Source organism: Aotus nancymaae, unplaced genomic scaffold (genome assembly GCF_030222135.1).
Source record: "Aotus nancymaae isolate 86718 unplaced genomic scaffold, 86718_ANA_hifiasm-v0.15.2.pri h1tg000049l, whole genome shotgun sequence".
In the NCBI taxonomy this organism is placed as follows: Eukaryota; Metazoa; Chordata; class Mammalia; order Primates; family Aotidae; genus Aotus; species Aotus nancymaae.
This window is the reverse complement of record NW_026988463.1, coordinates 27,375,048-27,401,288: the sequence shown is the minus strand read 5'-3', so window position 1 is coordinate 27,401,288 and position 26,241 is coordinate 27,375,048. Positions and strand designations below refer to the sequence as shown.

The 26,241-nt window shown below is 52.1% G+C and overlaps 2 protein-coding genes across 8 annotated transcripts; both read right to left on the bottom strand.

Annotated features, from left to right (window-relative positions):
* Positions 1-818: 818 nt before the first annotated feature.
* On the bottom strand, positions 819-19,264 carry ZNF771 (zinc finger protein 771). Of its 6 annotated transcripts, none has more exons than XM_012464499.3 (4): positions 19,161-19,264; positions 12,486-12,603; positions 11,367-11,516; positions 819-1,631 (listed from the first exon to the last, which is right to left on the bottom strand). In XM_012464499.3, the coding sequence occupies exons 2-4, from the start codon at positions 12,486-12,488 to the stop codon at positions 819-821; spliced, it is 966 nt and encodes a 321-aa protein (XP_012319922.1). In that variant the 5' UTR covers positions 12,489-12,603; positions 19,161-19,264. The 6 variants fall into 6 exon arrangements, with proteins under 6 accessions (XP_012319922.1, XP_012319923.1, XP_012319924.1 ...); XM_012464500.3 differs by lacking the exon at positions 19,161-19,264 and adding an exon at positions 16,100-16,201; XM_012464501.2 differs by lacking the exons at positions 12,486-12,603; positions 19,161-19,264 and adding an exon at positions 12,176-12,477.
* Positions 19,265-19,596: 332 nt separating this feature from the next.
* On the bottom strand, positions 19,597-24,303 carry ZNF48 (zinc finger protein 48). Of its 2 annotated transcripts, none has more exons than XM_012464493.3 (2): positions 23,850-24,303; positions 19,597-22,381 (listed from the first exon to the last, which is right to left on the bottom strand). In XM_012464493.3, exons 1-2 carry the CDS (start codon positions 23,926-23,928, stop codon positions 20,598-20,600), a joined length of 1,863 nt encoding a protein of 620 aa, XP_012319916.1. In that variant the 5' UTR covers positions 23,929-24,303; the 3' UTR covers positions 19,597-20,597. The 2 variants fall into 2 exon arrangements, with proteins under 2 accessions (XP_012319916.1, XP_012319917.1); XM_012464494.3 differs by lacking the exon at positions 23,850-24,303 and adding an exon at positions 23,150-23,813.
* Positions 24,304-26,241: the final 1,938 nt, after the last annotated feature.

The window sequence follows — 26,241 nt, the reverse complement described above, 5'->3', positions numbered from 1 at the left end:
CTCCCGAATTTAAGTGATACTCATGCCTGAGCCCCCCTAGTAGCTGGGATTACAGGTGCCCGCCACACCAATTAATTTTTGTATATTTAGTAGAGACAGGGTTTCACCATGTTGGCCAGGCTGGTATTGAACTCCGGACCCAAGTGATCTGCTAGTCTCGCCCTCCTAAAGTGCTGGGGTTACAAGTGTGAGTCACTACACCCTGCCTGAGATGTTTTGAGGATGAAAATAAGCTATTAAGTTTACATAACAAAGCAGTTAAAACTTTTAACCTAGCGTTAACAGTTTTCTCTCCTTCACTAGACAGAGATGTGAGGGTCTTGCCTTGCTCAGTGCTCTGCCAAATGCAGTGCGTGTCTGATCTTGAACATAGTATATTTATGGGCCCTTTCAGATCTAAGGTTATGAGGACGTAACCAAGGGCCAAGTGTGCCATCACCCCCTACACCCAATACAAATCCAGGTGCCAGGAACCCCTTTTAGGTTTACATCCCCATTTGGTTCCATGACGACTCACTTGGCACCTGAGCCTGGAGAACCCCGACTTTCCTCCTCTCCCCACCCACCTCACTCACAGGCACGAGTGGGGTGAGGATATAATACTTTATTCACTAACAAGGGCCGAGGGAATGTAGTGACGTGGGGGTGGTGAGCACGGTTTCCAGGGACCCCGGCAGGGGATTCTGTCTCCCAGTTCCAGGGCAGCCGGGCCTGCAGTCCCCTCAATTTCCCAGACCCGGAGGCCGGGGCGCAGGAGGAGTCAGGGTTAGTGCAGCCGGGTCGAAGCCCCAGCGCGCCCCTCCGCAGCCCCGCGTGGCTCAGGTGCCCTCGCACTCCGGGCAGCGCTCGGTGGCAGTAGCGGCCGTGGCGCCGGGGGGCAGCTTGAAGTCCCGGCCGCAGCCGGCGCAGATGTACAGGCGGCGCCGCATGTGCGCGCGCCGGTGACGGATGAAGTGCGAGCTTAGGCGGAAACGGCGGCCGCATTCGGCGCAGGGGTAGGGCCGCTCGCCTGTGTGCGTGCGCGCATGCTCCGCTAGGTTGGAGCGGTGGCCGAAGCGGCGGCCACACACAGCACAGCGGTGCGGCTTTTCGCCTGTGTGCACGCGCCGGTGCTTGGCCAGCGCCGAGCTCTGGGCGAAGCGCGTGCCGCAGTCGGCGCATGCGTAGGGACGCTCGCCGGTGTGCGTGCGTCGGTGGCGCGCCAGGCACGAGCTGCCGCCGAAGGCGCGTCCGCAGTCCGGGCACGCGTACGGCTTCTCCCCCGTGTGCACGCGCAGGTGCTGTGCGTAGTTGGAGCTCTGCGCAAAGCGGCGGCCGCAGTGCGCGCATGCGTAAGGCTTCTCGCCCGTGTGGCGCCGCCGGTGCTGCCGCAGGTTCGAGGCGGCGGAGAAGCGCTTGTCGCACTCAGGGCACTCGTAGGGGCGTTCGCCCGTGTGCGTGCGGCCGTGTTTAGTCAGCGCCGACTTCTGCGAGAAGCGCCGGCCGCACTCGGTGCACGCGAAGGGCCGTTCGCCTGTGTGCGTGCGCGCGTGCTTGGCCAGCGTGGAGCGGCGCGCAAATGCGCGCCCGCAGTCGGGGCACGCGTGGGGGCGCGCCGGGTCGGCTGACGGCGCGGGCACCTCGCCCGTGACCTGCAGGGAGAGGGGGGACAGGTCAGCCCTTAGCGGCAGTCCGCAGAGCCAGAGACCTGGGTCTCCGCAGCCTGCCCCCTCTGTGAGCCTCAGTTCCCCATCTCTGAAATAAGAAAGGCCTCGGTGCTGCGTCGCAGGATGGCTGTGCACATCCAGTGAGATAATGCGCGTAACGCACACATCACAAAACCCAGTGGCGTTCTAGCTATTTTTATTAATTCAACCAATATTTACTGAGCGCGTGCAGGGTGCTAGACTGTTCTAGGCACGGGGATTCCTCATTCATTAAAAAGCATTAAAAAGAAAATTCCTGCTATTGGGAATAATGGATAAGGAGTGCCGGTACTGGGGATGCTACAGATTTAAACAGTGTTGTTAAGACACCTTACTGATATAACATGAGCAAAGACTTAAAGGAGATGACAAGGGCCTTGTATTTGCTATATCTGGCTTCTTTCTTTCTTTTCTTTCTTTCTTTTTTTTTTTTTTTTTTTGACAGGGTCTTGCTGTGGCCCAGGCTGGTCCCAAACTCCTAGCTCAAGCAGTGCACCTGACTCAGCCTTCTCAGTAGCTGGGGTTACAGGCACATACCACTGTGTCTGCTCTGGCTTTTAATATAAAGGAGACAGAACAGTAAGAGGAGATGTCAGAGGGCTTTGACCAGGGAAGTGACCATATCCTACACATTTTAAAAGCCTCCCTCAGGCTGCTGGGTTTGAAAACCAAATGGAGTTGGAGAAAACAGAAGCCCAGTGAGGAGGCCACTGCAGCCACCTGGCAAGAGAAGATAGTGGCTCAGACCCAGGCAACAGAAGTGGACAGTGGAGGTGGTGAGAAGTGCCCCACTTCCAGATCTATTTGCAGTGACCATAGATTTAATAAGAGATTAGATGTGAGGTGTAAAGAAAAAGAGTAATCAAAATGACTTCAAGGTTTTTGAGCTTAGCAACTATGAAGGTGGAGTTGCATTTACAGAGATGAGGACGGTGGGGAAGAAGTTGAGAGGGGAAATCTGTTTTGGACGGTGTCGAGGCTTCTTGACATATCTGGAGCTCAGAAGCGAGGCCTAGACTGAAGATGTTAATTGAGAAGCTGTCAACCTATAGATGGTTTATAAAGCCTTGAGAATGAGTAGATGAGATCAGCCAGGGGATGGGCAGAGAGCACCTAGAGCAGCAAGATGGAGAGAAGCCAGGGAGGGAGAAAAGCAGGAGAGGGGCATCCTGGAAGCCAGGGGAAGACCAAGTCCAGGCTCTTCAATCAGCTTTGAATAACAAACACCTGTCATTTTTTAAGCTGTGAAGAAAAAGGCAAGGGTAAAAGCCAAATGCTATTCTGAGGTCTGAAATGAAAAAAAAAAAATCTGAAAATGAGCCAGTTTCACAAGTTCTGGCCTTCTAGAGATAAAAATCAGAAAAAGGAAAGAAATGCCTTATAAGAGGCACATGAAGGGAAAACATTCTGGACTGAGTGAACAGGAGTATTGAGGGCATATTGCTCCCTACTTAGAAAAGAGAACGCTCAAAACTCCAGCAAAATGGATGTCAAGTATCCACCATGGCCAAGCAATTAATTCATGACCAAATGAAATACCTGGGACTGTTAAGGACAAGACAGTGTCAACTCCTCCCATATTTGATCTCCACAAGGTGATTATCATCATCCCCATTTTACAGATGGGGAGACAGGTTAAAAGAGGGTGATAGCAGAGAATAATAGAGCCTTCTCTTTCTGAAAGCTGCAGGAGGACCACTTCAGGACCTTCAAGATCATTTGTCAAAAGGTAGTGGCTTTGTGGTAACCAACTCAGAAACTGGAAAACAACCTAGGCATGGTGGGTCATGCCTGTAATAGCACTTTGGGAGACTGAGGTAGGTGGATCACCTGAGGTCAGGAGTTGGAGAACAGCCTGGCCAACGTGGTGAAACCTCATCTCTACCAAAAATACAAAAATTAGCTGGACATGGTAGAGGGGTGCCTGTAATCCCAGCTACTTGGGAGGCTGAGGCAGGAAAATCGTTTGAACCAGGGAGGTGGAGGTTGCAGTGAGCCATTGCACTCCAGCCTGGGTGACAGTGTGAGACTACGTCTCAAAAAAAAAAAAAAAGAAATACAAAAATCAGCCAAGTGTGTTGGCTCATGCCTGTAATCCCAGCTACTCAGGAGGCTGAGGCAAGAGAATCACTTGAACCTGGGAGGCAGAGGTTGCAATTGAGCCAAGATCGCACCACTGCACTCCAGCCTGGGCAGCAAGAGTGAAACTCCGTCTCAAAAGAAAAAAAAGTCAGGTGTTGGGCGAAGTGGCTCACATCTGTAATCCCAGCACTTTGGAGACCAAGGTGGGTGGATCATGAGGTCAGGAGATCAAGACCATCCTGGCTAACACGGTGAAACCCTATCTCTACTAAAATACAAAAAACTAGCCAGTCGCCGGGCGTGGTGGCTCACGCCTGTAATCCCAGCACTTTGGGAGGCTGAGGCGGGTGGATCACGAGGTCAAGAGATAGAGACCATCCTGGTCAACATGGTGAAACCCTCTCTCTACTAAAAATACAAAAAAATTAGCCTGGCATGGTGGCGCATGGCTGTAATCCCAGCTACTCGGGAGGCTGAAGCAGGAGAATGGCTTGAACCCCAGAGGCGGAGGTTGCAGTGAGCTGAGATTGCGCCATTGCACTCCAGCCTAGGCCACAAGAACAAAACTGTCTCAAAAAAAAAAAAGGAAATTAGAAACTAGGGTAATTTGGGAAATTAGTGACCAACCAAGGGAAATCTGGTTTAAATAGTATCTATACTAATAACAATAGCAGCAATAATCAATAGCAAAGTATTAAACTTTGACAACATTACTTTATGTATGTTATTGTATTAAATCCTCCTGTCACCTGCCTTGAGCTGGGTGTTGTCTCTTTTGATAGCTGAGAAAGCTGAGGCTCAGGGCGATGAAATTCACATGGCCACTGGGGGCCAGGATGGACTTGGGGTGCCCATGAGACCATGCCGTCATTCAGGCTACACTGTCCTGAACTCACACGGCCAAGACGTGACAGAGGCTGGACTCCAAGTCCCCTGGCACATTCCAAGGATTCAAGGTTAAAATACAACTTGATACTTTAAATGGAGAAACCCCACAGCACGTTTGGCATCATCTGAATTCAAGGTCACATTTCCTAGTCTTGCTCTGGTTTTGAAATCTGTTGGTTTATTTCAATAAATCAGCCACTGTGGAGAGCACTTGTCTCATCATATCTACATTTTTCTGGCCCGTTTTTCCGTGGCACCCTTCTTTAAGGTGACTTTGGACAGCCTGAGGGCTTCCTCATGCTGGGTTCACTGACTTCTGAGAAGGAAATTCTCCACACCAGTGTTGCTGATGTCTCCAGCCCAGGAGAAGGGGCCTTGGGTGCCTAAGGAAAAATCTTGGTAAGAGGAGCTGAATCCAGCTCATTAAGACCTCCCCTGCCTCAGTGTCACAAGAAAGGCCAGGTAGGCTAAGGGAGATCAAATTCCCAGTATGAGGCCAGGTGCAGTGACTCACATCTGTAATCTCGGCACTTCAGGAAACCAAGGAAGGAGGATTACTTGAGGCCAGGAGTTGGAAACCAGCCTGGGCAACATAGTTAGACCTCATCGCTACAAAAAGTAAAAAATTAGCCAGGTGTAGTGAGGTGCACTTGTAGTCCCAACTACTGGGTAGGCTGAGGCAGGAGGATCACTGGAGCCCAAGAGTTCAAGGCTGCAGTGAGCTATGATCATGTGCCACTGCACTCCAGCCTGGGTGACAAAGCAAGACCATGTCTCTAAAAAAAGAAAAAACAAAAACAAAAATTTCTCAGCATGAGATATGAGGTGGTATGTGGGCCAACTTTTAAAAAGTCTTATTATAATTGTTATGTATTTATTTTAATGAATATTAAAAAAACAAGAGATCACATGAAACCCACAATTTCATCAGTACTATTGTCTAGATGAGGGTACATTTATTTAACAAAACAATGTGAATCTATTTGAAGAAAAGCATTTATAAATGATGTGAGTACAACATATGAGCAATACACATATGACTGAAACTTGGCAAATACCAGACTAGGTGATCATTAATAGCCCAAGCATGTCTTCTTTCTTTTTCTTTTTCTTTTTCTTTTTTTTTTTTGGAGACAGAGTTTCGTTCTTGTTACCCAGGCTGGAGTGCAATGGCGCAATCTCAGCTCACCGCAACCTCCGCCTCCTGGGTTCAGGCAATTCTCCTGCCTCAGCCTCCTGAGTAGCTGGGATTACAGGCACGCACCACCATGCTCAGCTAATTTTTTGTATTTTTGATAGAGATGGGGTTTCACCATGTTGATCAGGATGGTCTCGATCTCTTGACCTCGTGATCCATCCGCCTCGGCCTCCCAAAGTGCTGGGATTACAGGCATGAGCCACCGCGCCCGGCCCCAAGCATGTCTTAAATTCTATGACTATTAGATTTAAAAATCAGAATAGGCGGTATGTGCAGTGTAACAAGAGGCTACTGTGGACATACAATGTAGTGTAATAATATAATAAACCAGGTATTAGAAGTTAGTGATTTTTATCTTCTTGCTTAAATGTGTTTTTTTTCTTTTGAGACGGAGTTTCCCTCTGTTACCAGGCTGGAGTGCAGTGGCTCGATCTCGGCTCACTGCAACCTCAGCCTCCTGAGTAGCTGGGATTATAGGCGCACATCACCACAGCCAGCTAATTGTTTTTGTATTTTTAGTGGAGACAGGGTTTCACTATATTGGCCAGGATGGTCTCGATCTCTTAACCTTGTGATCTACCCTCCTCGGCCTCCCAAAGTGCTGGGATTACAGGTGTGAGCCACCGCGCCCGGCCTTAAATATTTTTTTTAACCAGGGCAAACATCCCCGTTTCCTCCTTAACCATTACTTCTCTAATTAATAAAATAACTCCCACTTGTTGGGCACTCATCATATGCCAGGAACTGTGCTAAGTGCTTTTTACCAATACTCTCTTTCTAAATTCTCAAATGGCTTTGGTTAGGTACCTTGGCCCTGTTTTATACATAAGGAAATAAGACTCAGAAGTTAAGTGACTACACAAGGCTATACAGCTAATAAATGGCAGAGCCAGGGTTTGAACTGTTATTCATTTTCCAGAACACCTATTCTCTTAATCAAGATGCAGTTCTTTTTTTTCTCTCTTTGAGAACGGGTCTCACTGTGTCACTCAGGCTGGATGGAGTGGCATGATCACGGCTCACTGCAGCCTTGACCTCCCAGGCTCAAGCAATTCTCCTGACTCAACCTTGCAAGTAGCTGGGGCTACAAGGGCGTGCCAGCACACTGGCTAATTTTTATACTTTAGTAGAGACAGAGTTTTGCCATGTCGCCCAGGCTAGTCTCAAATTCCTGAGCTCAATCAATCCTCCTGCCTCGGCCTCCAAAAGGGCTGGGATTACAGGCAAGAGCCATCGTCCCCAGCCTCCATAATGCAATTCTAATCTCATAGACTAGAGTTTGAGGCCATTACACAGCCTGTATCCCTCCCCTGGCCCATTTTTGTGGTCAGAATCTTCCTTCTTTTTGGTACAAACTATTAAACACAACCCCCGTCTTCTAGTTCCTTGCTAGAGAAAGTATGGGCCACAGACCAGCAACATCAACATCACTGGGAACTTTTTAGAAATGAAGAATCTCAAGTCTCACTCCAGAGTTTACTGAACTGGGTGATCTGGGTGCATACTGAAAATTAAGAAACTGATCTAGAAGAGAAAAGAGCTACTCCTGGAGAGAGCAGGGAGCAAAGCAGAAGAGGGCTTTGCGGGCTGAGACCACAGCGGGGCGTGGGATAGGTGTCAAGGGGATGAAGCCAGAATGGCATGAGGTCAGATGGTAAAGAGCCTTGAGTGCCAAGTTTAGAAGCTGAGATCTTACCCTGAGGGAAGCAGAAAACCACCCAAGTGCTCAAGCCAGGGAAAGACAGGTTTGGATGTGCATGGAGCTCCTCTGAGAAAATCTTTCTAAAAGATAGATTCGGTTTTGATGGCAGAGGGAAAATACTCCAGCCCCTGCGTGCAGCGTAATTAAGGCCCTTCTGGACAGTGGCCACAGGGCTGGGCATTATCTAGGATTCACTGAATGTCAGCAATGAGAGGCGCTTTCGAGATCACCATTTCATAGATGGAGAAATGAGGCTCAGGAAGGCCCACAGCAAGCTAATGATCACCCTCGTGGGCACAGTGCTAACAGTCCCTGGGATATATGTATGTAATCCTCGATTCCACCCACCTCCTCCAAATCCAGTCACCCTGATGACACTTCTCAGACTGGCATTCAAGGGTGTGTTAGTCTATTACTCTATTTTACAGATGAGAAAGCCAAAGAAAAGCTGGTAAATGGTGGAGTTAGGACTGCGTGATACCATTCACAATCTGGCCCTACGTACCTTTCATGACTAGTCTTACCAGACCTTCACCACACACACCCCTTGACTCCAGCCAGGTTCCTAAATGGCCCCTTCTCCTCATCACTGCTGCTACCACCTTAGAGCCGGCCCTACCTGGCCTGGTCTCCCTGTAGCAGCCAATAATTCTTCTAAACAGAAAATCCAATCATGACCCTCCTCTGATTTTTGGGTTTTGTTGTTGTTGTTGTTTTGGAGATGGAGTCTCACTCTTGTTGCCCAGGCTGGAGTGCAGTGGTGCAGTATCAGCTCGCTGCAACCTTTGCCTCACGGGTTCAAGCGATTCTCCTGTCTCAACACCCCCAGTAGCTGGGAATACAGGCGCCCACAAGCATACCTGGCTAATTTTTGTATTTTTAGTAGAGATGGGGTTTCACCATGTCCTCAGGTGATCTGCCTGCCTCGGCCTCCCAAAGTACAGGGATTACAGGCGTTAGCCACCTTGCCTGGCCTGTTTTTGTTTTTTGAGACAGGGTTCTCTCTCTGTCACCCAGGCTAAAGTACAGTGGTGCAATCATGGCTCACTGCAGCCTGGAACTCCTGGGTAGTAGCTAGGACTACAGGAATGTTACTATGCCCAGCTAATTAAAAAAATATGTTTTGTAGAGATGAGGTCTCCCTATGTTGCCCAGGGAGGTCTTGAACTCCTGGGCTCAAGTGATCCTCCTGTTCTGGCTTCTCAAAGTGCTGGGATTATAGGTGTGAGCCACCACGTGGGGCCCTTCCCATGATTTAAGGCTTTTGATGGTGCCACAGAACCTAACACAGTATGTCCTGCCCTAGCTTGCAAGGGCCCTATGCCCCCAGACTGCCTTTCCAATCTCATTTCCTCTGAGTCTTTACTTTGCTGTTTTCTCCTCCTGGAATGCCCTTCCTCCTCCTCCATGTGCCAACCCCCCACAAAGCCTTCAAGGCCCAAGTCAAAAATTATCTCCTTTGGGAAGCCTTCCCCAATGCCTTGAGTTGTTTGCCTTCAATTCTCTGTGCCTCCACGTTCACTTCCCTGATCAACCCCAGTTCTCACAGTTCAGCCCAGCAAGGCCTTTGATAAAAATGACTTTAGCCGGGTGCGGTGGCTCACGCCCGTAATCTCAGCACTTTGGGAGGCCAAGGTGGGAGGATCATGATGTCAGGAGTTTGAGACCAGCCTGACCAATATGTTGAAATCTGGTCTCTATTAAAAATACAAAAATTAGTCAGGCGTGGTGGTATGCACCTGTAATCCCAGCTACTCAGGAGGCTGAGGAAGGAGAATTGCTTGAACCCAGGAGCTGGAGGTTGCAGTGAGCCGAGATCACTCCATTGCACTCCAGCCTGGGTGACAGAGCGAGACTTCATCTCAAAAAAAATTGAAAAATCTTCAGAAGGATGACCTTGTCCAAGGTCCCAAGCTTTGGGGAGAAAAATAAATAATAATAGCAACTATTTCCATGTTCATTATGTGCCAGACACAGTTGTAACTCTGTGCATGTATTGACTTATTCATTCCTCACAACTCCAAGATGTAGGTGCTGTTATAATTTTCCTTTTACAAATGAGGAAACAGGCATATAGTGGTTAAGAAACTTGCCCAAGGTCACACAATGGGTAAGTGATGGAGCTGGAAGTCCACCCTAAGCTCTGGAGCCTGTGTTTGTAACTTAGAGGCCAAAAGTGGAGATCATGCAATCGCAGGGCCGAAGAGGCAGACACAACTGGATAATGGGCAGGGGGTGCCGCAACAAACAGAACCAGATAATTACTAGACTGCAAGAGGAGGCCTGAGGAGCTAGTCCCCTCCCTCTAGCACCCACCACGCCCACTAGGGGGCAGCAGAACGTCCTTTCCTAGGGAACTGGCTCCTGGACAGGAAGAATCAGAGCCTGGGCCCCTGCAAGCTGGGCCCCCTGGAGCCAAGCCCTCTGCTGGGACTCAAGGCTGCTCCGGCTGGGGGCAGAGTCCTCTGGGGTTCTGGGAAATGGAAACGTATCTGCTGGCAGTTAGGGTCTCCTGTGGGTAAATTTAATTCATATTCTAATCTCAAAACTTTCAAATACCCTCAGAATAAAAGCCTGACTCCCTGTGTGGCCTGCCAACCACCCGCCCTCATCCACACTACAGCATGGCCGAACCACCCACCCTCGCTGCAGTGCCCTACTCACTCATCTGAGCCTCTACAAGGGCTACTTCTGGCTGGATGTGGTGACTCACACTTATAATCCCAGCACTTTGGGAGGCTGAGGTGGGAGGATCAACGGCGCTCAGGAGTTTGAGACCAGTCTGGCCAATGTGGCAAAACTCCATCTCTACTAAAAATACAAAAAATTAGCCGGGCGTGGTGGCACGAGCCCATAATCCCCAGCTACTCAGGAGGCTGAGCGGGAGAATCACTTGAACCCGGGAGGTGGAGGTTGCAGTGAGAGCCAAGATCGCGCCACTGCACTCCAGCCTAGGCAACAGAGCTGAGCCTCTGTCTCAAAACAAAACAAAAAAATTAGCCAGGTGTAGTAGTGCATGCCTGTAGTCCCAGGTACTTGGGAGACTGAGGTGGGAGGATCACCTGAGCCCAGGGAAGTCAAGGCTGCAGTGAGCTGTGATAGTGCCACTGCACTGCAGCCTGGGTGACTGAATGAGACCCTGTCTCAAACGATAATAACAGCAACAACAACAATAATAATAAAAGGGCCATTTCCTCTGCCTGGGGCCATCAACTCACTTCCTCTCCCAGACTCCTACTGGTCTCACAAAAGCCATCCTTTTACTAACTTTGAGACCTGTGGCCAGTCACCAAACTGCCCTGGGCCTCAGTCTCCTCATTTGTAAAATGGAATAAATGCTACTGACATCATAGAATTGAGGTGCTTAGAACAGTGCCTGCACCTAGAAAATGCTAGGCAAGGGTTAGCTATTGTTACTGTGGCTGTTGAACTAACCTGACCTTTCCCCCACCTCTAAATCTGAGTTAAGTTCCCACTTTTAGGCTTCATCATCCCCCTGTACTTGGAGCCATCACACAGGATTCTAACTGTGTGGTTACTCTTCAGTCTAACCCTTCCATCCAACACCAAGCTCCATGGGAGATCCAAGGACAGAGTTAATCTCCTGCACCCAGCGGGAAGCCTGGCACAGTAGGCGTGACTTCTGTATGATGGAAGCCCAGGTAGTGGGGCAGAAGGATGGGCCAACCCTGAGGTTCTAGGTCTGAGATTCAGGGAAAAGTAGGGGCAAGATCCCTGGCTGCCATCTGAGGGAGGCTGGGCCTGGAACAGGTTTGGGGACAGTGGGCCCCAGGGTGTATGTGACACATACCTCCTTGTTGTCCATGGGGATCTTGAGTTTCACCACCTCATACTTCTCCTCACCCTCATCCTCCTCACCCTTCACCAGCAGCACCATCTCCTCCTGCATCTCTTCCTCCTCCTCCTCCTCTGCCTGCTGTTCGCCAGGCATCTTGGTGTCCTGAGGCGGGGAGCTGGATCAGAAGCTCAGGACCCGCCCCCCCACCGTGGCCCTGGCCCAGCAAGGCGGTGCAGCCGTGGCTTCTCCCGCCCTGCCTGGTCTCCGAATCTGGTCCTCTCCCGTCCACCCCAGCCCGGCCCCACGCTCTGGCACAGCCCCGGGACCAGCTCTGGGGGCTTGCGTTCACCCCACTCATCCCGGCATTCAAGGCCCTGAACAGTTCGAATCTCCAGCCCCCGCAAGTCGCCACCCTCCTTGCGCTGAGTCACTCCTCAGCGCCTGGGTCAGCGACCTGGAGCTCTGCGGCACGGGCTAGAGGCGGAATCGGGGCGGAAACCCTGGGGAGGAGGTGCGCACTCACCAGCCGAAGGTTCGGCGCTTGCGGTGCCCCAGGCCTGGGCGCCGGGCGGTTGGGCATTCAGCGAGGCCGCTGCTCCGGGGGCGGGGCAGGGGCGGGGCCCCAGAAACCGCCGGCCATGGGTCCGAACATATAGCCCCACCCCCTGGGGCGGAGCCCGAAGGACCGGGGCGTCCGGCCAAAACGGCTCGGGAAGGGCGGCGAGCTCAGACCTGGCGTTCTCCGCAGTCCCCCGACTCCCAACCACCTGGAGCCGCCCCAGCGCGGCGTTCAAGGTCCTCGCAGCCAAGTTCCAACCTACCCTCGCGGCCCGTCTCTGAGGGCCGGCTTGGAGGTCTCTGCTGCGCCCAGCGCCTCCGCTCCGCCCGAAATAGGCCACGTGCGCTCCCGCCCTGGCCTGGGCCTCTCGTTGGCGCCCCGCCTGGAGGGCGGACCCTGTTGCCTCCTCACTTCTTCCTTTCCCTCTTTTTACCTCCTCTGCCGTCTTATCTCCTTCTTTCTCGGCGTCGCTTATCCCGCTGGCCTCTGGGATATCTTGCTCCTTGAATATATCCTAACCAAATCAACATCCACCCAAGCTACCGCTATCGCGTCATGCGGGGGGTGCTTACCATGCGCCACCGCTGTTCAGCATCTTACACACCTGGTCTCATTTGATCCGCACAGCGATGGGTCCTGATCCATTTTACAGATGAGCTCATTGAAGTTCAAGGAGGTAAACGAATTTCCCTAAGTTACACAGTAAGGATGTCATAGCATCTAGTATCCTAGGTGGAAAATAGCTCAGAGCTAAATCCAGTCCATAGGGATATCTTGTTTGGCCCTTAGAATATTTTTACTTTAAAAAATCGTTTCAAGGCCGGGCGCGGTGGCTCATGGCTGTAATCCCAGCACTTTGGGAGGCCGAGGCCGTAGATCACTTAAGGCCAGGAGTTCGAGACCAGCCTGATCAACATGGTGAAACCACGTCTCCACTAAAAATACAAAAATTAGCCTGATGCGGTGGTGCACGCCTGTAATCCCAGCTACTAGAGAGGCTGAGGCACGAGAATCGCTTGAACCCGAGAGGCAGAGGTTGCAGTGAGCCGAGATCTCACCATTGCCCTGCAGCCTTGGGCAACAAGAGCAAAACTCTGTCTCAAGAAAAAATATTTTTTATTGGAATATTTCATATAAAAATCTGTATTTTTATATGAAAATACACAAATTCCACTTCCTTCGAAAATAGCCACTTCCCTTGCAAAAACAGGTATCTAATTCTCCCATTTTATGAATGGAGCAACCAAGATTCAGAAATCACGAAGGAAAAGAGAAATAACATTCAGTAAGTGCTTACAAGTCCTATGTTGTCCTTTACAACAGCCCGGTTGGGATCAATAATACCTCCATTGGACAAAAGGGGAAGCTTAGAAAAGTTGAGTAATTTGCTCAAAGTCACACAGCTGGCAAGCGGCACATTCAAAGCTTGTGCTCTTCTATTGCACCGAACTATCTCTCAGGAATGAAGTTATAAAATTGGCTCTTTCCCAGAGCTGGAAGAACGGGTCAAATGCCTGGTTACTCACACACAAGATTCCCCAGAAACCACTTTGGTTGCATTCATTCTCGGAGTATTTATTGAGTCGTCCTATGCACCTGTCACCATTCTAGGTGTGGGAGATGTAGTCTTGAACAAAACATACAAATCTTAGCTCTTGTGGCACTACTCAGGGTGCAAAAAATGTAAACATGTAAATAAGGGAGATAATATTAGATAATGACAGGTGCAACGAGGGAATTCAGACAAGATGATCCAACAGGGAGAGGCTGTGGTGGCAGGGGCTTTTTATTTATTTATTGAGACGGAGTCTCGCACTGTCACCCGGGCTGGAGTGCAATCTCAGCTCTCTGCAACCTCCACCTCCTGGGTTTACGTGATTCTCCTGCCTCAGCCTCCTGAGTAGCTGGGATTACAGAGGCACACCACCACATCCGGCTAATATTTTGTATTTTTAGTAGAGACGCAGTTTCACTATGTTGGCCAGACTGGTCTCAAACTCCTGACCTCATGATCCACCCACCTTGGCTTCCCAAAGTGCTGAGGTTACAGGCATAAGCCACCAAGCCCAGCCTGGCAGGGGCTTCTTTAATGCAGGCGGGGAATGCATCTCAGGATACAATATTTGATTTTTTCTTTTTTTAGATAGAGTCTCGCTCTGTCATCCAGGCTGGAGTGCAGTAGCACGATCTTAGCTTACTGCAACCTCTGCCTCCCAGGTTCAAGGGAATATCCTGCCTCAGCCTCCCAAGTACCTGAGATTACAGGTGCACGCCAACACACTCAGCTAATCTTTAAATATTTTTGGTAGAGACAAACAGGGTTTCACCATGTTGGCCAGGCTGGTCTTGAACTCCTGACCTCAAGTGATCCACCTGCCTTTGCCTCCCAAAGTGCTGGAATTACAGGCATGAGCCATCATGCCCAAGATGGATACAATTTTTTTTTTTTTTTTTGAGACAGAGTCTCGCACTGTTGCTCAGGCTGGTGTGCAGTGGTATGATCTCAGCTCACTGCAACTTCTGCCTCCCTAGTTCAAGCAATTCTCTTGCTCCAGCCTCCCGAGTAGCTAGGATTACAGGCGCCTGCCACTATGCCTGGCTAATTTTTTGTATTTTTAGTAGAGACAGGGTTTCACTATGTTGGCCCTGCTGGTCTCTAACTCCTGACCTCAAGTGATTCACCCACCTTGGCCTCCCAAAGTGCTGGGATTACAGGCATGAGCCACCGCACCCGGTCTGGATACAATATTTGAGCTGAACCTTGAATGATAGAAAGGGTTAGCCATTTGAAAATCTGGAAGAGTGTTTGAGATTATTTTTGAGAGTGTTCTGCCTTGAGGCAGAAGCTTGGTGTGTTTGAGGACTAGGAAGAAGTCTCGTGTGGCTGAATCTGAGCATCCAAGGGAGCGAGGAAGGGGAAATGTAGCAGGGGAGGTGAAGGAGAGGTAGGCAAGTAGGCAGGAGCTAAACTTGGCCAGAACCTAACCTCTAGTGAAAGCAAGGCATCTTGTCCTGATTAAGAGAGAATCAATGAGGAGACTCAGCCATGAGCCTGCCTCTGGCAGGGAAAGTCCCTACTGGAAGGGGCCTCCTGCTGTTTTAAACAGGAACTTGCAAAAAGAAGGGAAAGGGCTTCATCGATTTGTCTGGCAACCATGTACAGGTATCTACTTGCAATAGGATCTAGTTCATGCTGTCAAGGATCTCATAATCTAGTAAAGAAGTTTTTGGGCCACGCACGGTGGCCTCATGCCTGTAATCCCAGTACTTTGGGAGGGATTCAAGACCAGCCTGGCCAACATGGTAAAACCCTGTTTGTCTCTACCAAAAGATGCCTCCTTGAACACTTGAGGTCCGGCGTTCAAGACCAGTGTGGCCAACATGGTGAAACCCTGTCTCTGCTAAAAATACAAAAATTAGTAAGGTGTGGTGGCACACGTCTATAGTCCAAGCTACTTGGGAGGCTGAGGCAGGAGAATTGCTTGAACTCTGTCTCAAAAAAAAAAAAAAAAGAAGTTTTTGGGGCCGGGAGTGATGGCTCACACCTGTAATCCCAACACTTTCGGAGTCCAAAGTGGGTAGATCACTTGAGGTCAGGAGTCTAAGACCAGCCTGGGCAACATGGCAAAATCTTGTCTCTACTAAAAATACAGAAATTAGCCAGGCATGGTGGTGTACACCTGTAGTCCCAGCTACTCGGGAGGCTGAGGCATGAGAATTGCTCGAACTCAGTAGGTGGAGGTTGCGGTAAGCCGAGATCGTGCCACTGTACTCCAGCCTGGGCAACAGAGCAAGACGCTGTCTTAAAAATAATAATAATAAGCCGGGCGCGGTGGCTCACGCCTGTAATCCCAGCACTTTGGGAAGCTGAGGCGGGTGGATCACGAGGTCAAGAGATCGAGACCATCCTGGTCAACGTGGTGAAACCCCGTCTCTACTAAAAATACAAAAAATTAGCTGGGCATGGTGGTGCGTGCCTGTAATCCCAGCTACTCAGGAGGCTGAGGCAGGAGAATTGCCTGAACCCAGGAGGCGGAGGTTGCGGTGAGCCGAGATCATGCCATTGCACTCTAGCCTGGGTAACAAGAGCGAAACTCCGTCTCCAAAATAATAATAATAATATAATAATAATAAATAAATAAATAAATAAATAAGATGCTTGTGGGCCAGGTGCGGTGGCTCTCACCTGTAATCCTAGCACTTTGGGAGGTTGAGGCAGGTGGATTGCTTGAGCTCAGGAGTTGGAGACCAGCCTGGAAAACGTGGTGAAACCCATCTCTACAAAAATTACAAAAGAAAATTCGCTGAGCATAATGGTGCACGTGCCTGTAGTCCTGGATACTTGTGGGGCTGAGGCAGGAGGATTGCTTGAACTTGGGAGGTCGAGGCTGCAGTGAGCCGATATTGCATGCTGCACTCCAGCCTGGGTGACAAAGTGAGGCCTTGTCTAAAAAAAAAAAAAAAAAAAGCTTATGATTTAAAAATACTGGGCAGGTGTCATGGCTCACACCTATAATCCCAGCACTTTGGGAGGCCAAGGTGGGTGGATCACCTGAGGTCAGGAGTGCAAGACTAGCCTGGCCAACATTGTGAAAACCCGTTTCTATTTCAAATACAAAAACTAGCCAGGTGTGGTGGCACATGCCTGTAATTCCAGCTACTTGGGAGGCTGAGGCAAGAGAATTGCTTGAACCCAGGAGGTGGAGGTTGCAGTGAGCCGAGATTGTGCCATTGTACTCCAGCCTGGGCAACAAGCGTGAAACTCCATCTCAAAAAAAAAAAAAAAAAAAAAATATATATATATATATATATATTATATGCGGTATGAGTGATATATGAAAAGGACCACAGAGTGTTTTGGCAGAAGAAGGGTGGGGTAAGTGAACAACTCCTTTGGGGCATTAGGTATCTCACTGAGGAGATAACTGCAAGAGATCTTGAAAGATGAGTGGGTGTCAGGCATGGTGATGTACACCTATGGTCCCAGCTACTTAGGAGGCTGAGGCAGGAGGACTGCTGGAGCCCAGGGGTTCATGGCTCTAGTGCACTATGATTGTGCCTCTGAATAGCTACTGCATTCCAGCCTGGGCAACATAGTGAGACCCCATCTCTAAAAAAACAAACAAAACCAAGATAAGACAGAGCAAGACCCGTGTCAAAAAAATAAGTTTATATTTCCACAAACTACTGCCTCCAGATTGGCAAGGAGGCAGTAGTTTGTGGAAATATAAACTTATTTTCTTGAGACAGGGTCTCACTCTGTCCCCCAGGCTAGAGTGTAGTGGTGCAGTCATGGCTCACTGCAACCTCAACCTCCCAGGCTCAAGCTATCCTCCTGCCTCAGCCTCCCGAGTAGCTGGGATTACAGTGTTTTTTTTGGTGGTGGTGGGGCTGTTTGTTTTTGTTTTTTAGAGATAGGATCTCACTCCAGGATGGAGTGCAGTGGTGTGATCATGGCTCACTGCAGTCTCAACTTCCTGGGCCCAAGCGATCCTCCCACCTTAGCTTCCTGAGCTGCTGGGACTACAAGTGCATTCCACCAAATTTCTTTTCTTTTCTTTTCTTTTTTTTTTGAGAGTCTCGCTCTGTCGTCCAGGGTGGAGTGCAGTGGTGTGATCTCAGCTCACTGCAACCTCCACTTCCTGGGTTCAAGTGATTCTCCTGCCTCAGCCTCCTGAGTAGGTGGGATTACAGGCGCGTGCAACCACACCCAGCTAATTTTTGTATTTTTAGTAGAGACAGGGTTTCACCATGTTGGTCAGGCTGGTCTTGAACTGCTGACCTTGTGATCTGCCCGCCTCAGCCTCTGAAAGTGCTGGATTACAGGCATGAGCCACAGTGCCAGGCCTCATTTTTGTATTTTTTTGTGGAGATGATGTCTCACCATGTTGGTCAGGCTGGTCTTGAACTCCTGACCTTGTGATCTGCCTGCCTCCGACTCCGAAAATGCTGAGATGACAGGCCTGCGCCACCTCACCTGGCCTGGAGAGGCCTTTGGATCACACAGGATTCTCTCCTGCTTGTAGGTTTGCTGGACAGTTCTCACCTCACTTGTAATTATTTGTTCAATGTCTATCTCCTGCATAAAAATAGGTCAGGGACTTCATCTTGTTTATCGTTCTATCACAACACACAGCACACAGTAGGTGCCGCTGTTGAGTAAGTGACTAATTATCCTCAAGAAGCTCATGTATTAGGTGCTCAGAGAGGGGTTGCTCAGAGAAGGGGATTCTAACTAACCCAGGCTGGAGGGTCAGGGAAGGCTTCTTGGAGGAAGTAGTGCTTGAGGTGTTTTGACAGGAGGTTAAAAAGGGGTGGTTAGTGGTGGAGGAGGATTCCAAGTAAGGGAAACGACATTTAAGGGGCCCAGGGCTGAAACTACACAAGTGGAAGGGCTTGAGTGCCAATTAAAGTTAGCCTTTATAGACAGCATGTGGAGATCCAGTGGGGTTTTAATGAGACTGACATGGCCAGATGTAATTTTAGAAAGCAGGCCGGGCGCAGTGGCTCCTGCCTGTAATCCCAGCACTTTGGGAGGCCGAGGCAGGCAGATCACCTAAGGTTAGGAGTTCGAGACCAGCCTGGCCAACATAGTTAAACCACATCTCTACTAAAAGTACAAAAAATAGCAGGGCGCGGTGGCGGGCGCCTGTAATGCCAGCTACTCAGGAGGCTGAGGCAGGAGAATCGCTTGAACCCGGGAGGCAGAGGTTGGCTGAGATTGCGCCAATGCACTCCAGCCTGGGCGACAGAGTGAGACCCTGTCTCAAAAAAAAAAAAAAAGAAAGAAGAAGAAAGAAAAGAAAAAGAAAAGGAAGTTCACTGCAGGCCGGCTTGGAGGGCACACTGGTAGGGAAGGGAAACAGGGAAACCAGCGAGAAGGAACTTCCAGAAGCCTCCAAAAGGCTGCGCTCAGGCCAGTGGGTGCGTTTGCATTTAAATCCAGAAGCCATCAAGAGCCGCAGCCCTGAACGCAGGGTTTTAGGGTTTCGAGAGGGCATCAAATTGGAAGGGGCGGGCAGAGCGGGAGGAGCCGCACTGCAGCCAGCCCTGGTCGGTTTCTAGGGAAGCCAGGCTGTGCTTCCGATCTCGCGAGAACCTGTCCGGGGACTCTTCCCACACAGCGATTGGGAGAGCCGGGGCCGGGAACTTGCGACTCTGCGTTGCCTTCATTGCTCAGTGAGGAGAACCGCCCTGGACTTTATTTTTAAATCCCTGTGGCTGTCAAAACACTAGGAATTGCAGACCTGCTCCTGAGGCCCCCGCGGTGCGCTGGGAAATCCGGCAGGCTTTTCCAGGGGAGAAGGAGCATCCCGTTTGCCCTCCCTTTAGGCCGTGCAGCCGAAGGACGCGTTTCTCGACGCATAAAAAGAGGTCTCGAATGCGGGGTTTCCCAGGTCCCGGTGGGCGGCGCGCCGGCATCCGGGCTTTCCAAGCTGATTCCAGACCTGTGGACCGCCTCCCGCCCGCAGCCGTCGCCATAGCAACAGCGCCCCCCGCACGCCCCTGCCTCCTCCTCGCTGCCCGCCCTCAGCCGCGCCGCGCGGTTTTCCTTTTAAGGGTCGAGCTGGATGCTGTGGCGTAGGTGGTGCCTGCGGGCAGCCAGGCCTCAGGCCTGGGGCATCGGCTGATGGAGCTGGTGGCCGTTTTTGAACCAGACGTCGGAGCTAGAAAGCCGCTGACTACGCCAAGACAACCTCTTTATTTAATGGGCTCAGAGAGCGAAAAATTTACAGTTTTTTTCGCTCAAACACAAAATTTACAGTTTGAGTTTTGCCCGCAGAGACCCCTTTCCACCTTTTTCATGCCTGCGTGTACACACACAGTCCAAGCATAAGACGACAAGCCGCTTATTGGCAAGGAGACACATGGAAATGTGGCTGCCAGGCTCCGGAGCATCCTGGCTTTTCCTCACTCCAGTCCTGCCCTTCTCCCAGCCAGCTGGTCTCTGCTATCCACCAGGACTCGGGCTTGGCACCAGGCTGGACGCCGTGAGTGCACCTTCTGTCTCTGGTCTATTCTGCCAGTGTCTGTGTCAGGGTGGGTTGGCTCCCTCTAGGGCACAAAAGCCTAGGCTCTGTCCAAGATGCCCCTCCACAGGGGCGGGTACTGCCTGCCACACAGCAATATTTGCCCCCCACCCCACCTCATTTCATCACCTTAAATTCCAGAAGCCCCATCACTGCAGCTCAGGTTAAACAAACCCTGGTTCACGTGTTTGCTTAGGAGGCGTCAGTGATGCAGTCAGCCTCACTGCAACCTCAAACTTCTGGGCTCAAGTGATTCTCCCACCTCAGCCTCCCAAAGTGCTGGGATTACAGGTGTGTACTACTGCCCAGCAAGGGGAAAGTGTCAGTTCTTAAAAGAGGAGGCAGCAGGAATTTAGGGTTGAGTCCTCAGGTGAAAGCCAGTTTATTTATTCAACAAGTATTGAATGCTTACTGTGTGCTAGGCAGTCTTCTAGAAGCCGGGGGTACAGCCTGTCCTGGCAAGGTCCTGAGCCCAGCCAGGACAGTTTCCTGAGCTTCAAGGTTACTGTCTCCAATTCCTATTTCTATCTATTCTCCTTCCTCCCCTTTCTTCCCTTCCTCCTCCCTCCCACCACCTCCCAGGCCCTTTCTTCTCTGCTAAGCAGCAAAGCCCCTCCCTTTGGTCTCCTGGGCCTCCACCCTCCCTGGACCCCATCATTCCAGTCCTGTTGGTGGCTCCTCCTTGAGGGGCCTTGCCCTACCATCCCCTATTCCAAAGGGCCTCAGGACCAGGTGCCCCCGCTGGTGTTTGATGCGGGCAGAACTGTCACCAAAACCCTTGCCACACTCTGCACACTTGTATGGCTTCTCCCCCGTGTGTGTGCGCCTGTGTTTGACCAGATCTGAGCTCCGGGGGAACTCTTTCCCACAGAAGCCACACACGTGGGGCTGGCTGGGTCCAGAAGGCTGGGCCCGGACTCGGGGTCGAGGGGCCGTGGGTGCTGGGCCAGGTGGGTTATGTGGCCGCAGGAGAGTGGATGGTGGTGGTGGCCGGGCCCGTTCACCACGGTGGGTGCGGAGGTGCTTGACTCGGGCCGAGCTGTCAGCAAAACCCTTGCCGCATTCAGGACAGAGGTAGGGTTTCTCCCCTGTGTGCACTCGATGGTGTTTCACCAGGTCAGAGCTTCGGCGGAAGCCCTTGCCGCACTCAGGGCACTTGTGGGGCTTGTCGCCCGCCAGTGGTGGGGGTGGCTCCCCAGCCTGTGGGCCCCCAGGCTCCAGCTCCAAGCCAGGTAGGCCAAAAGGCTCACCTGAGTGTGAGGGGCTTCTAGGAGTCAGCGGGGGGCTAGTGCCCAGAGGAGGTGGGGGTGGGCTTGGGATCAGGGCAGGTAGGGGATAGCCTGGGAAGCTGAAGTCCTGGGGCTCCACGTGAGTGAGGCGGTGGCGAAGAAGGGTGGAGCTGAGGCTGAAGGTGCGGTCACATTCTGGGCAGGCATGGGGCCTCTCGCCGCTGTGGGTGCGGAGGTGCTTGACTCGGGCAGAGCTGTCGGCAAAACCCTTGCCACACTCCGGGCAGAGGTAGGGCTTCTCACCTGTGTGCACCCTCAGGTGCTTCACCAGGTCAGAGCCCCGGGCAAACTCCTTTCCACACACATCACAGCTAAAGGGCTTGGGCCCCAAGTGACTGCGCTGGTGACTCAGGAGGCTGCAGCTGAGCACAAACCTCTTGCCGCAATCAGTGCAGATATATGGCTTGTCCTGGCCCTTCGGTCCCTGGGTAGCTGCCGTGGCTGCCCGAGATGGCTGCCGCCTGGGCACCACTGGCCGGGGGAGCTGCTCCCCCCGGTGTGTCCGCTGGTGCTTGATGCGGGCGGAACTGTCGCCGAAGCCCTTGCCACAGATGCCACACTTGTAGGGCTTCTCACCGGTGTGCGTCCGCTGGTGTTTCACCAGGTCAGAACTCTGCCGGAAGCTCTTGCCACATTCACCGCAGATAGTGGGGCGCTCACCAGCAGGGATCCGGGACCGAGGAATCTTTGGGGGACCCTGGGCTGGTGGCCGGGCTCTATAGGGCTTCTCCCCACTATGAGTCCGCTGGTGTTTGATCCGGGCAGAGCTATCCCCAAAGCCCTTGCCGCAGACCCCACACTTGTAGGGTTTCTCCCCTGTGTGGGTCCGCTGGTGTTTCACCAGATCTGACATCTGCCTGAAGCTCTTGCCACACTCACCACACACAGCGGCCCGATCACTACTAGCCTGGCCCCAGCGTGGTTCACTCAGGAGCCGGGGACCTCTGTCCCGAGGCTGAGGCTTTCCTAGACCCTCTCCCTGGACCCATAAGTCATCCCAGGTCTGGATGCCTTCGGGTTTGAGAGAGGCATTTCCTACTTCATGACCTGGGGCCATATCTTCTTCTTCCTTGAACCCCAAGTCATCTTCCTGTGCGTTATGTTCAAACTCATTCGGCTGAGATATCTCCACATTCTCACTCCCTAGACCTGCGGAAAGAAAAGGAAGTTGTATGCTGGGATGGTAGCTCAGTCCTTATCTTTGACAGCAAACTCTCCAGGGAAGACTCCCTTGACAATCTGTGGTGGCAGTAACCCCAATCTCTCTCCTCTCAACTTCTGCTGCACTTACTATCTGTGCCTCTCAATAAAAACTTCTTTTTACTGTGCTTTTAATGTATGCCATTCGCTGAACTGAGCATTACTCTAACACTATGATTATCTCCATTTTGCAGGCATGGAAATAGACTCAAAAGAATTTAAGTCATTTTGCTGGAGGTTAGAAAGGTTATAAAGTAGCAATGCCAGGCCAGCAAGGTGGCTCATGCCTGTAATTCCAGCACTTTGGGAGCCCAAGGTGGGTGGATCCCTTGAGCCCAGTAGTTGAAGACCAGACTGGGCAACATGGTGAGACCCCATCTCTATTAAAAAATACAAAAAGCTGGGCATGGTGGTGCACACCTCTGGTCCCAGCTACTGGGAGGCTGAGGTGGAAGGATCACCTGAGCCCCAGAGGTAGAGGCTGCAGTGAGCTGTGATTGTGCCACTCTAGCCTGGGTCACAGAGTGAGACCCTGTCTCAAAAAAAAAAAAAGAAAAGAAAAGAAAAAAGAGAAAGTAACAAAGCCAGGTGTCTAACTCAAGTCTATCTGACACTCAAGCCCATGTTAATCCCTATATTATATTGTCTATTTGGAAAACCTGGTATTTGCTGTTATTATTTTGTCTTATTATATTAGCCCATTTGGTAATTTCTTACATCAGTTATCCTGTGTGTACTTGAGAGGACCCAGTCACACATTCCTTCCTCAAGAAGCTTAGGGTGGTAGGAGAGATAAGATAAAGTATCAATGGTTATAATTGTGGGTTCAGAATAACTATGTTGCCACAAGAGAGATAGGAGATAAGGAAATAGGAACCGGCATCAGGGCAGAGCGAAGAGAAAATAATGGAGTGGAATGGAAGATAAGGCGTGAAAGCATGTTGGGACTAGCCTGAGCACGCAAGGTTTGGATTGGACACTAGCTAAGGCTTTTAATTAGGAGACAGGGGGACGCTAGGGACAGCCCTACAAAGGCCAGGCTTAGAAGAGGCATAGGATTAGATCTGGACTTAGATCAATCTGGCAGCAGAATGCATCAGCGGAGAGAAAAGGGCAGAGAGGAGGCTACTGCAATTGCCAGGATGAAACCGAATGAAGTCTGAAGTAGGGCAGAGGCAGTGGGGACAGGGAAGGCCGTGGGGGAGGGGACAGAGTCCGTGAGGAGCCCCTTGCGGCCTGGCGCACAGTAGGTGCTCCGAAAGCTCGGCTCCCTCCCTAGGGGTTTGCTCCCCTGCCCCCATCTCCCCGGAGGTACAGCTCACGTCCGATCTTCCTGGGTCTCGGCCGGCCACAGCCCAGCATCGGAGTCCCCGTCAGCCGTTACCTGTCCGTGGCGGCGCACGGCCGAGGCCCTCACCTGTGCGGGCGCCTCTCAGCGGCTCCCTCTCCTCCCGGCCGTGGAGATCCGGGCCCCAGGGCTCTACCGCGCGCTCCATCGCCGGCACGCCGCCCTGAGCAAGGGGACAGACAGCATCCCGCAGTCACACAGCCATGTGTGGCCCGCGGCGCCCGGCCGCAACCCTCTGCAGGCCGGTGCGGGCACCGGGCGGCGTCGGGTCTCAGATCCGGGCGCGGCTCCCGGTGCCCCCCGCCCGCGCAGCCGGCCGCCCCTGCACCTGCTGCTCCTCCCCGCGCGCTGCCGCCGCTCTCACCTTGCCGGCCGCCTCCAGCTCCGCCACCCCGGCGCCCTCCGGAGCTCCTCAGCGGGGTGCAGGCGCCCGAGCCGCCGGCGGCTCCGGGATGCGGGCTCCGCGCCAAGCCGGGAGGGTGCTCGGACCCGGGCTTCCCGGGGGCGGCCGCCGGGGGCGGGGACGGGAAGCGGAAGCGCGGGGCCGCACGGAGCCGCTCTAGGACCTTGGAGGAGCTGCGCGCCTGTGGGGGTCGCCCGCGTCGGCGGGAGCTCGGTGGCCGGCGGGCGGCAGCGTGCTGTCCAGGGGCTACTCTAAGCCGAGGCCGGCGGCCCGAACTCGGTGGTATTAACCGTGTGCCTCCTGGGCTGCAGCTGGATGATGAGGCCCGAGGCTCTTCGTAATTGTGGCTGTGTGTCTCCGGCCACCCGCGCCGACCTCCCGGGCTGGCCAACAGCACCAGCCACCCCGGCCTGGGAGAGACAAAGAAAGAGGGATCCAAAGACGGACCCAGGGAAAGGGGTGGGGGAGAGACCAAGGCAGACAAAGGGCGGCGGAGACCCCAGACGGGGCGGGGCGGGGCGCCGAGACTGGGGAAACAAAGCGGGGCTGGTCCGAGAGGCCGAGGGCCTGGGGTGGGTGTGGATGGGGGGTGGGCTGGGGAGATCGAGGCAGAAGCAGAGGCTAGAGGCGGACGCCAGGTAAATGCTGCTGGGGAGATAGACTCAGACCAGGGGCCCGGAACAGAGACCCTGAGCCAGAGACTCACATCAGAGCCCTGAATCACAGAGGACGCTAGGGCAGAGAGACCGAGGGACAGCGGCTGACCAAAAATACGGCCAGCCAAAGATTGGCCGCTACAGACAAAGAGGTATTGAAACGGATAAGAGATAAACTCATTGAAGCAGAGTCGGAGGAGCAGTAAGAAGAGGCTGGGAGCCTGGAGAGAAACAGGCCCAGGAACAGTGGAACAAAAGACAGCAGTCAGCGAAACAGGCAGACACAAAGAGACAGAGACACAAAGAATGGGGCAGTCAGAAAGACTCTGAACAAGTCGACAGCCCTACAAAGGCCAGGCTCAGGGAGAGGCAGGCTGAAGAAGAAGCCCTGTTCCCATCCTGGTGGGGCCTGGTTAGAGCTGTGTTCCCAGGTTCCCAGGCCCCAAGAGCAAGATCCCAGTATCCGCATTCTGGAAGGGCTTGGTTTTGGGGTGGAGCGTCTGGAGATGTCTTCAGCCCCTCTGCCAATGATGGTTTAATAAACTGTGGTTTGTGTATTAATTCACACTTATTAGCATCTTAGTGCTAAGCCAAGAGTTGGGGATAAAGAGTTGAAACACCTGCAAGATTTGCCCTTAGAGAGCTCCTAGTTTAAAGGAGCAAGTATACAAATCACTGAAATTAGAGAATTTAGCCAGGCCTAGTGGCCTGCCCCTGTAATCCCAACTAGGAGGATTCCCCAAACCTGGGAGTTCAAGGATGCAGATGCAGTGAGCCGTGATCATACCACTGTACGCCATCCTGGGCAAACTGGGCTGGGCCCAGTGGCTCATGCCTGTAATCCCAGAACTTTGGGAGGCCAAGGTGAGAGGATCACTTGAGGACAGTAGTTTGAAACCAGCCTGGGCAAAAAAGTGAGACCTTGTCTCTACAAAAAAAAACAAAAAAACTAGCTGCACATCGTGGTGCATGTCTGTGGTCCTGGCTACACTGGAGATTGAGGCAGGAGGATGACCTGAGCCCAGGAGGTTGAGGCTGCAGTGAACCACGTTTGTGACACTGCACTCCAGCCTGGGCAACAGAGCGAGACCCCCATCTAAAAAAAAAGAGACTGTTAAGGGCATTAAAAAAAAAAAAAGAGAGACGGTTAAGGGTATTAAAGAGCCACTGGGCCCGGCCAGGCACAGTGGCTCACACCTGTAATCTCAGCACTTTGGGAGGCTGAGGCAGGCAAATCACCTGAGGTCAGGAGTTTGAGACCAGCCTGGCCAACATGGCAAAACCCTATCTCAACTAAAAATACAAAAATTAGCCCGGCATGGTGGCATGGGCTTATAATCCCAAGCTACTCAGGAGGCTGAGGCAGGAAAATCGCTTAAACCCGGGAGATGGAGGTTGCAAA